We start from the raw sequence: 11849 nt of genomic DNA, 5'->3' as shown, positions 1-11849 counted from the left end.
GGGTATTTAATGTATAATGTTACTGGCATATTTCAAGAAATATAATGTAATACAACAAACACATATGAATGGATAAATGGAGCATACATTAATATTCACGATGGCAGACATGCATTAACATAAATTCCAATAAGCTCCCAAGCAGCTTACCTGAACATTAGCACATCACAGCCAACAACCAAAGACAGAGGCAACCTTGGGCCTCATTCACACCTGTGATTAGGGCTATTTAAGAATTCAGGCAGCAAATCTCTGAATTCCCGGGTCCAGAATCTCAGGTGTGTGTGAATAGGTGTTTGCGGCAGTTCACACTGCTGTTCGATAACAGGGCAATCATTAGGGCTATTTGCCAATTCTGGTGGTCCAGAATCTCAGGTGTGTGTGTGCGAATAGCTGCTGCCGCTCAGCCTATACAAGGCTATGACAGGTTGATGGTGGCTGCAGCTGTTCAGATGTCATGGAACACTGCTAATTACCTAAGTATAGGGACAGATGATTGTCCCTGGATGCAGACTGGGTGCTTCCAGAGAATATCATTTGTCCCTAACTGCTGGTTATCAGTGGTGTCCGACTACATTCGAACAGCTGCAGCCATTATCAACGTGTCATTGCTTTGTACAGGCTGAACGGCAGCAGCTATTTGCACACCTGTGATTCCGGACACAGGAATCTGCAGATTCTTGTTACCAGAATTCTTAAATAGCCCTAATGAGAGTAAATGGGGCTTCACTCTGCAATGTGCTTGTACACTGGTAGACATTTCTTTGATATATTTGTGAAAAGGTTTGTAAAACAAATGAAATCATTTCAACGTGTTTTATTGTTTGTCAGTGTGCTAATTCTTACTAGTATTTCATTATTTTAGCTATATATAAACTATATACCATTACATATGAGAAACTGAAGGATTTACATTGAATTCATTACCAAGACACAGGCCTCTGGAAAACATTCACCGTTATACTGCACTACACGTTTTCTCCAACTTCTAAATGATGGTATTATGAAAAGCTGGTGTAAAGAAAAATTGGTGGTGACAAACGCACAACAAGTTTAACCGCTCATTGTCTTCATATTAATCTCCATGGTTGGCGTAACTGGGGACATGGCAGGGGTGTGTTCTTAGCATATATACTTTGTCCTAAAACACGGGTGGGCAATCTCCGGCCCTTCAGGTGTTGTGGAACTACAAATCCCATGAGGCATTGCAAGATTCTCACGGCCACAGTCATGACAGATGCATGATGGGCTTTGTTGTTTTACCACAGCTGTAGGGCTGGAGTTTGCCCACTCCTGTTCTAAAAGGTGTCCCACTTTCTCATCTCAGTAAAGGTGCCCATACACTTTACAACCATCGCAACCAGACCTTAGTCTTGCTATGGTTGTAAAGTAATTAAAAAAACGTACGATCTGCCCATCTTGGACAGGCAGATCGTACTTGCGATCATCGCAAGCCCGCCCCCTGAGGGGCGGGCTTACAATGACTGTAATGAGGGGCGGGCTTACGATGACTGCAAACGGGCAGTGTGCGCGTGCGCACACCGGCCCGTTCGGCAGTTGTCGAACCAGCAGGCCACTAACTCGCCGAGAATCGTACGATTCCCGGCTGGTTTTCTAGCATGCTGGTTCGACGGAAGACGTGCGACCGTACAGTAGAAACGGTCGCACGCCTTCCATACACTGCACGATTCTCGTACGATCGCGGGATTTCCCGTAATTCTCGTACGAGAATTGTGCAGTGTATGGGCACCTTAAGTTTGTCTACTTTGTACTGTACATAGGTAGCAATGTGCTTGCGTGCGCTGATACTGCTGGTTAGTGTCTTGAACTTACACCCCCTTCCTGGACAGACCATTTTCAGTATTCAGAACTGCCGTATTTTGACTGACATTTATTCAGTGATGCAACGCTGTACTGAAATTAATGTTATACTATTTTTAGGGGACAGATAGAGCTTTTTTTGTGATTTAAATTTTTGTAAAACTTTTTCCCCCCACTTTATTGCTATCAGATAGGGGGCTAACAATCCCCCTATGTGATAGCCAATTTACACAGATAGGTCCTCTTTATGGAGACATCAGGGATCTCTAAGACCCCTAATGTCACCTAGGGACCCCCAAAGAAGCTGATGAAGCAGAAATCTGCTTCACCAGCTTCTCTCCAGCTACAGAAGCCAGAGAATAACAGCAGAATGCAGGAAATGATGTAATACACATCACTTTCTGCATTCAGAGAACAGAGGAAAGATCAGAGGGAGAACGTGTACTGATCTCCATCTAATCTCTGGTGACAGAGCCGCTGTGCGGGTCCCGGGCCTAGCGGAGCTCGGGATCAGCAGCGGTGGAGGGGAGCCGCACACACACACACATGCATAATACAAATGATCCAGCGGCTCTACAGACGCCGGAACGCTTGTATGTAAACAGCCATCGCTGGCTGTTTACAATTTAAGAGTTTTCTCGCTTGTCGGCGTGCACGAGCGGGACGGGCAAGGACGTTTAAAGGAGAACTATGACATGAGTGATTTCCACTCACCTCATAGTTCTAAGCCGACCTGTGACAATGAGACTGTCACAGGTCGGCTCAGTAGATCGGGAGGTGAGGGAAAACATACCGGGTTCCCTCACCTCTCGATCCTGTCACGGCTCTCTGCAGTGACAGGGGAGGGGGCTGGATTCCCCTCTCCCCGCTCCGATCTGCCAGCGCTGACTGGCGGAACGGACGGGGGAGGGGGCGGGTACAGCTGGCTCTGCCTCTAGGTAGGCAGAGCCAGCTGTCACTCACGCAGCTGGGCGGATCCCGTCATCTACGTCGGGATCCGCTCCAGGTGCGGCGTCTCAGTATACCGCGAGCTGTAGCTCGCGGTATACTGAGCTTAGGGTGATGGGAGGACGCTAGTTTGTGTCCTCCCGTTACCCTAAGGAGAACTATGGGGGAAAACACTGACCCCATAGTTCTCCTTTAAAAACACCCACTCACATTCAAGAAGCTCCCGGCCTGCCATTTAATTACAATGTACGGCCTGGAAGCCGCTAATAGATTGTTTCTACCAGGTTGTATTTTCAATCGATACCCTAGGTGTTGCATGATTCGATATTTTAATCGATGATAAATTGCTTGTTTGCAATCGCTCACATAAAGATACTACAGATGAGCTTCAGGTTTGTGTTGGACATGGGTTCAACTTGAACCCAAGCTTTTCGCAGTTTGTCAAAGGAGCGGATGATTTGACCAGTTTGCCTTTCCTAGTAACCCACAGTGTCATTGGGTGACTGGTGGCTGAGCCGCACAGCGTCATTGGGTGACTGGGGGCTAAGCCATACAGCGTCATCGTGTGACTTGTGGCTGAGCCACACAGTGTCCTTGGGTGACTGGTGGATGAGCCACACAAATTTATTGAGTGATTGGTGGCTGAGCAACACAGTGTCATTGGGTGACTTGTGGCTGAGTCGCACAGTGTTATTAGGTGACTGGTGGCTGAACAACACAGTGTTATTGGTTGACTGGTGGCTGAGCTGCTCAGCGTCATTCTGTGGCTGATTGTTGAGCCACACAGTGTCATTGGGGGACTGGTGGCTGAGCCGCATAACATCATTGGGAGACTGGTGGCTGAGCCTCATATTGTCATTGGGTGACTGGTGGCTGAGCCTCATATTGTCATTGGGTGACTGGTGGCTGAGCCACACAGTGTCATTGGGTGATTGGTGGCTGAGCCGCACAGTGTCTTTGAGTGACCGGTGGCTGAACCGCACAGTGCCATTGGGTGACTGGTGGCTGACTTACACAATGACTTATTGCGGTCTCTGGCGTTATTGTGATGTCATGGGGACGTGTTTGAGACTTTGTCATGAGGTTTTGGGTATATATACAGTATATGTGTGTTGTATATTATACCACTGTTCTATGTCGCCCTGATAAAGGGACCCAGTGTGGCCCCGAAACATTGGCTATTTGATGTATGTCACGCTATGTTTCAATAAATGGTGGTTCACTTTTGGTAGGTCCTGACCATTGCAGATCGGGAAGAGCTACAACAGCTACAGTTTTGGAGTTACTCTGACCCAGTCCTCTAGCCATCACAGTTTGGCTCTATTGAAAGTTGCTCAATTTTTTTTTTGCTTCCAACACATCAACTTCAGGGACAAAATGTTCACTTGCTGCTGAATATATCCCATCCACTTTAAGGTGCCATTGTAACAAGATAATCAATGATATTCACTTCACCTCTCACCTTCACCTGGTCATAAGGTTATAGCTGATAGGTATATATAAACTGCTCAAAAAAACTTAAAGATACACTTTGAAAACACATCAGATCTCAATGGGGAAAAATATCATGCTGGATATCTACTGTATAATGGACTGGGTAATGTGTTAGAAATGAAAGAATGCCACATCGCTTGATGGAAATGAAAAATGATCAACCTACAGAGTGTTGAATTCAAAGACACCCCAAAAACCAAAGTGAACAAATGATACAGCAGGCTAGTCCATTGTGCTGAAATTTCATTGCAGCAACTCAAAATGGTACTCATTAGTTTGTATGGCCCCCACGTGCTTGTATGGATGCATGAGAACGTCAGGGCATGCTCCTAATGAGATGTTGGATGGTGTCCTGTGGTATCTCCTCCCAGATCTGGATCAGGGCATCACTGAGCTCCTGAACAGACTGAGGTGCAACCTGGCAGTGTCGGATGGACTGAGACATAATGTCTCAGAGGTGTTCTATTGGATTCAGTTCAGGCGAGCGTGGGGGCCATTCAATGGTATCAATTCCTTCATCCTCAAGTAACATACTCTTGAAGCCACATGAAGCCGGGCATTGTCATGCACCAGGAGGAACCCAGGACCCACTGCACCAGTGTAGGGTCTGACAATGGGTTCAAGGATTTCATCCCGATACCTGTAATCTGTAGAGGTCTCTGTGTCCCTCCATGGATATGCCTCCCCGGACTATGACTGACCCACCACAAAATCGGTCATGCTGAACAATGTTACAGGCAGCTTAACGTTCTCCATGGCATTCTCCAGGCCCTTTCACGTCTGTCACATGTGCTCAGGGTGAACCTGCTCTCATCTGTGAAAAATAAGGGCGCCAGTGGCAGACCTGCCAATTCTGGTGTTCAATGACAAATGCCAATGGACCTCCACGGTTCCGGGCAGTGAGCACTAGAGGACGTCGGGCCCTCAGGCCACCCTCATGAAGTCTGTTTCTGATCGTTTGGTCAGAGACATTCACACCAGTGGCCTGCTGGAGGTCATTTTGTAAGGCTCTGGCGGTGCTCATCCTGTTCCTCCTTGCACAAAGGAGTAGATACCGGTCCTGCTGATGGGTTAAGGACCCTGTCCAGCTCGTCTAGAGTAACTGCCTGTGTCCTGGAATCTCCTCCATGCTCTTGAGACTGTGCTGAGAGACGCAGCAAACCTTCTGGCAATGGCAGGTATTGATGTGCCATCCTGGAAGAGTTGGCATGCCTGTGCAACCTCTATACGGTCCAGGTATCGCCTCATCCTACCAGTAGTGACACTGACTCTAGCCAAATGCAAAACTAGAGAAAAACAGTGAGAACAGATGAGTAGGGAAAAAATGTCTGTGGCCACCACCTGTAAAACCATTCCTGTTTTGCAGGTAGTCTCATTGTTGTCCATCTAGTGCACCTGTTGTTAATTTCATTAACACCAAAGCAGCTGAAACTGATTAACAACCCCCTCTGCTACTTAATTGACCTGATCAATATCCCAGGAGTTTCATTGACGTGATGCTATACTCTGATTAAAAAGTGTTCCTTTAATTCTTTTGAGCAGTGAATATTTGTTTTTGGATTTAAATACACTTGAAATTAAGTTGAACTTTTTTGTGTGGAGAAAGCTCGGCATTTGGTAAGAAACACTGGAACCTTGTGGACAACATCTATGGGCCTCTTAAAACCCTAATTAGTCCCAGTGCACCTTCTTGAGCATATGCATCACAAACAAAAGGATAAAAGAAGAGCTACACGTGCACCATTGTTTTCTTGTATTTCTTTTATAACAATTCAATATTTTATTATAGATTATTCCAAAGCACTGTAAATCTCTAGAAATAGGGTTAGTTACTAAACATTTTCCATCTATGCCGTGGTAATACAAAAATGCCTTATACTCCCATGTGAAATAAAAACAGCTAAACCACAAAGATGACTTTCAGTATCAATATATCAAAAACAAACATTTAATCATTTGTTTAGACCAAACATCTAAACACACAGACCACTAATGGAGCCAAACAGCCCTAATGTGTCCATGTGACTAGAGATAAGATTCTTTATCCAAGGCTCTTTTAACAATCATTCATTTTTTGCTGCAAAGTCATTTCGATAGATTCAATCAAAGAATCATTTTTTTTCTTTCGTTTTCATATAAATTATATTCTACCTATAACTGTATTTTGCAATAACATATATTTTTCTCATCCAAAAGCCACCAAATATGCGTTCGGGCCTACATCTAATAGCCAAAAATTCTCCCCCAGCAAATGGCCTTTCTTTTGTTCCCTATATTGAACGTGATTTTATTAAACATTTCCATTTAAACAATATCACTCGCAAGGAAAGCGGCCAGAATACATTTTTATTCAAAGATCCACCTATTGTTTGAGAAATCATTTTCACCTTCATCCCTGCTTAAATCATATTCCTGGAGAAGTTTTCACAGGATTACTCCACCCATAGTCGGTAACTCAGAAAATGCACCACACGTAAAGGTTAAGGGGGTTATTCACTATGGAGCCGAAGGATACAGCTGTAGCTTCGGCTCATCCTTCGGCTGCCGCTGCCCTTCGGTTCAGTCGATCCAAAGGGCTTCTGTATGTGCTATTCACAATAGCCCGCACAGCAGCCGAAGGCAGCCGAGCCGAAGGGATATGCTTCGACTGAGCCAAAGTGACAGTTGAAGCGTGGAGAAAGTTCGACTGAAGCCGACCGAACTGCATGCAAATAACAGCTGGGCGGAGCCAGCCGTGATCTCACGGCTGGCTCTGTCCAGTTGTAATGACAGATCAGCGTCCCCAAATGACCTGGGGACGCTGATCTGTCATTAAACAATAACAACTGGGCGGAGCCGGCCATGACGTCATTCCTGGCTCCCTCCTGTCGTTATTCATTGGCTGGGAACTGCTAGAAGATTCTGGCAGGTGTCGGCCAATAGGGAACAGTTGTATCTGTCACTGCTAGCTCCGGCCAGTTGTTTTTCTTTTGACGGCATCGTTGCCGGTGTTTTTTTCTACTATTTTTAAAATTTTCTTTTTGTTTTTTCTTTAAACGATTTTACCAAGGTATCAAGCAGAATAGCCGAGCCAAATGCAGCTCTGCGGCATTCGGCTATTCACTTACTGCCGTTCGCCCCCTATGAGGATAGGGGTGAATGGCACCGAGTGAGCTGCCGTAGCATCGGCTCAGCCGATCAATATGTTGGATCGGCTAAGTTGAACTCCTTCTGCACTTCGGCACCGGCAGCCAAAGGCAGCCGGTGTACGGCTGATTTTAGCCGATGTACGGCTGTAGGACATTGTTTGCTTCTGTCTGCTAGGGAGTGTTGTTCAGTGGATAGAGTGAGAAGATGCATAAATTGTGGGCTATGAAGATTTATTGCATGCTGGTCAATCATTACAATGTTTATGCCAGTGATTAGGGATGCACCGATACGTATTTTTGGTATCGAGTACAAGTACTGTTTTTTTTCTGTACTCTCCGATACCGAATACCGATACCGGAAGCCTCATTAAGGAAGCAAGGCGGCATGTAATGACTCGCCACCTGGCTTCCTAATTAGTCTGGAAGCCGGGCGGCGTGTAAAGACTCGCCACCCGGCTTCCTGATTAACAGGGAAGCCGTCTCCATGCTTCTCGTCACTAGATTATGAGAAAGCATGTAGCCGTCTTTCTGTCCAATCATGAAGCCGGGCGCCGTGTAATGACGCAGTGCCCAGCTTCCTGATTGGCCAGCTTCCTGACCAACCAGGAAGCCGGGCAGCGAGTCATTACACGCTGCCTGGTTTCCTTATTGGCTGGGAAGCTGGCTCCATGCTCCCTTGTCACAAGTGACGTGAGAGCGTGGAGACCGCTTCCCGGCCAATCAGGAAAGCCAGGCAGCGTGTAATGACGCGTTGCCCGGCTTCCTGATACCGGAAGCTCAAGTATCGTGCTAGGTATCTGAGCATTTGGGCGATTACTCGCCCAAATACTCGGCAACGGCACAGATACTAGTATTGGTATCAGTGCATACCTACGAGTGATGTGTGTGAGGACCTTCTAGAAGGGTCCAGGGCCTGGAGAAGATGTCTACATGAAGGATCGGGTCATTGTCTTTTCAAGGGTGAGAAGAATCCAGAGATCTTTTGCCTGCCTGGCATATTGTCTATTGACGGTTCCAGAGCCAAGGCCCAATAATTTGAAGATGACCTGTGATAGGGCCTGGGAATGCAGGAAGGTGGCTACTAAAGGGGAGCACCTTTAGACGAGTTCAGTGTATTGCCAGTTTCGGCTTAAAGATCCACCATTACAGATTGCTGGTCTGGGCTAAAAGATCCACTACTAGCCTGTGAGAGGGGCGTGAGATATTTGAAGGTCTGTCTGGCCTACCTAGTTCTACATTAGCCTGTGGCAGAGGCAAAGATACTGCTGAGTGGAGGGAGTTTTGCTGCTGTTTTGGGGATTACTATACTCTCACCCTCCGTCCCCTGGACACTGAGCCAATACACTTTGCAAAGGAAAATCTGTTATTCAGTTGCTGCAGATGAGTCATTGAGTGGTTTGGAGCAGCTTTAGGTCAGATCACTGGTAGAGAGGCTAGAAGGGCCCAAAACATCCAGCAGCTCCTTCAGGGGAGGTGCTACACCTAGTTTGCCAGGGTACCCCTGTTACTCCTATTATTCATTGATGGATTTCTGTGAAGTTGAATATAAATGGTAATTACAGTTGTTTATTTCACACAGGGAGAAACTAGGAACATATGACAGTGTTTATATTCAGCAGCCAGAAGATGCTGCTACCTTATTCCAGGTGGAGGGGACACATCCAGAGCGGCTGAGGATCCAGCCATGGTACGAATATCGTGATTATCGCAACAAGAGATATGGAGTTCTGCTCAAGTAAGTTTATAATATGATATTTGAATAAAAAGCTGTAGTCAAGTTGCATGATATGATTCAGACTCTGTGCTTTTGTGCTAACAGCTTATGTAGTATACATGCTCGGTCTCCATTATAGATATCATAGTGTACGTTGCTGTTTAAAATGTTTTCCACAATTATTCACTTACATAGGCCACCTTTAAGTAGGGTACACGTGGTTAGAATTCTACTGGTTCCTGATGAACCAGCCGAAATTTGCACAGTGGGTGCCATTGTCGGCACCCTTCCCCTGGCATCCCTCGATCAACTGATCAAAGGAACAGTTTGGAACAGGTTGGCCGAACGAAGCTGGCAGCCAATCAGCTACAAGCTGCATTTTGGTATTTGGACAGCGGCCAGCAGCTAAAAAAAAAATAGACATGTGTATACCCAACTTTACTCTCCTTCTTGGTGGTCACAGATCTTTTGCCATTAGTAGTGCTAGAAGCTGTATATATTATTTTACAATTTTACATACTTGATGTCCCTATTTTTTATTGTAATAAATGTACAAATATGTGTATTGCCCATTAGGGGGGGGGGATTTCAGTGCAATCACTTTGCCTCTGCTTAACAACAGTTAAGATGAAAAATGTGGCATATCAGAAGTGCATTTTTAAAAATACGTTGGTCAAGTTGGGTGGATTTACTAAGAGAGTAGAGTATGTTCACTTAAGGCTGGGTTCACACCTAGGTGGATTAAATATGCACGTTTTCCGCGCGTTTTTTTAACCGCGATTCGCGGTAAAAAAACGCGCGAAAAACACGCGTTTCCAAGGGATACTTGGCTGTATCCCAATGGAACCACCCGACCAAAACGCCCCAAAGAAGTACATGTACTTCTTTGGGCGTAGGGCGGTTTCCCGCACGTTCGTACTCGCGGAAAACCGCCCAGATGGGAACCATGCACATTGAAAATAATGGCATTTCCCTGTTTGAGCGTTTTTCCGCGAGTACGAAAGTGGGGGAAAACGCCTAGGTGTGAACCCAGCCTAACTGGCATCTATTATTTATTTATTACAGCTATTTCTATAGCATCGGCAATTTTACGCAGCGCTTTATATAGTTGCCCATTCACATCAGTTCCTGCCCTCAAGGAGCTTACAATCTACGGTCCTTATTTACATGCACACACTGTCAAAAATAATTTTCACTTAGCTGAGTGAATGTTCACTTTGCAAATCACAATAAAGGAAATAAAAAAAAACAGGATTTTTGCTTGTACATAATTGGATGATTAAAGTCAGCACAGCTCCACACAGTGGATATTCTTTGCAAAACGAATTTTCACTTAGCTTCGCACTATTCCCTAAGTGAAAATTCACACTGCAAAGTGAAAATGCTCTAGTCTAGCTCTAGAAAATTCACTTTGGAAAGTGAAAATGCTCTAGTCTTTAGTAAGGCAACCATACAGGTGTGTTATGGGATGGGGCAGTATAGCACAGTTGGTAAGGATGATAAAGTAAACAGGGATAACTCACGAGGGTATATTCGGATTGCAGACCCTCCTGTGTGCGGAATATTCGCTCACATGAGCATTTATGATCCATGAAGCTATCTAGTGCAGGGGTGCCCATTAGGTCGATCGTGATCTACCAGTCGATCGCAAAGCGATCCCTAGTAGATGCCTGGTATATCGCGATGTCCTGTCCTCCTTCCGTGGTGCTTCTCTGGATCCCCACTGCTCTCCCCATCTGTATGCAGCGGGGATCCGAAGAGAAGAGAACGAAGCGCTGCAGCCGGCGGCGGAAGACGGAGCCGCTATCACAGCAGCACTCCAAGCGGTGAGGAGAGAGAGAGAGAGATACGCTCGGCTTGGATCTGACATCCGGCGGCTCTCTCTCCTCACCGCACATGCTGCTGTGACAGCGGCTCCGTCACCCCCCCCCCCGTGGCTAAAGTGCTTTTTTCATTGCTCCTCGGACCTCCCGCTGCCTCTGCTTTACATCACTTCCTGTTCATTCATTTTTTCATTTTCAATGGGAAGTAGCACCCTGTACAAAGGCTCCTCCCCAATCAGAAACTGGATGATCGTAAAAAATTAAATAAAAAAATAATAAAAAATAAATAAAAAATAGTAAAATAAATAAATCCTGGAGGCAGGGCGCTCGGTGATGTCACAGGCCTGTTTGGGGGCACGGTTTTTTTCTTGCCTCGGGCGCAGAAGGAGCTAGCTACGGCTATGCTCCCGCGGTGCTCATGTGGCTGCCGGCTGAATGTGTTAGACGCCGCAGACAGAAAGGGGCAGGACACCTCTCCCCGTGTGCAACGTCGGCCACATTTGGCCACACGAGCACCGCGGGAGGACAGGACGCCGGCGCCTCTAGAACGCACTGGAATGTAAGCCGGCTGACTCCCTGCATTCAGGGGCAGGAGGGGGCGTGGGGTTGTATTGAAGTCAATGGCAACGCAGCCATGCCCCCCGCCCACAGTGTGATCGCCTGCCTGCATTCCGGTCCAGTGCAATCTGCAAAAACGTTTTTTGTCTGCACTCTGTGGTGCACCTTGGGGACAGGGGGCATAAAAGCAGCCATGAGTTAGTTGGATGTTCAGTATGCATGGCAAACAAAGACTGTACCATATGCACTGAACATCATTGTACAATCCACTAGATCAGGGGCGCCCACAATTCTTCGTTCGGAGATCTACTTTTCAAATGACGAGCTCAATGTGATCTGCCAACGAAAACACACCTGCATTCG

General features: G+C 46.3%; 1 protein-coding gene across 1 annotated transcript in view; it reads left to right on the top strand.

Annotated features, from left to right (window-relative positions):
• LOC108785561 (cholesterol side-chain cleavage enzyme, mitochondrial) overlaps positions 1-11849 on the top strand; it is a 33747-nt gene that overhangs the window by 1390 nt on the left and 20508 nt on the right. Inside the window, exon 2 of the mRNA XM_018554645.1 lies at positions 8971-9126. Coding sequence (XP_018410147.1) covers positions 8971-9126 — 156 coding nt within the window. The remainder of the gene's footprint in view (positions 1-8970; positions 9127-11849) is intronic.

The sequence above is a fragment of the Nanorana parkeri genome, unplaced genomic scaffold (assembly GCF_000935625.1).
Source record: "Nanorana parkeri isolate BGI_ZX_2015 unplaced genomic scaffold, ASM93562v1 scaffold167, whole genome shotgun sequence".
Taxonomy (NCBI): domain Eukaryota; kingdom Metazoa; phylum Chordata; class Amphibia; order Anura; family Dicroglossidae; genus Nanorana; species Nanorana parkeri.
Note: the sequence above shows the minus strand (reverse complement) of the source record. Positions and strands in the feature narration are given on the sequence as shown.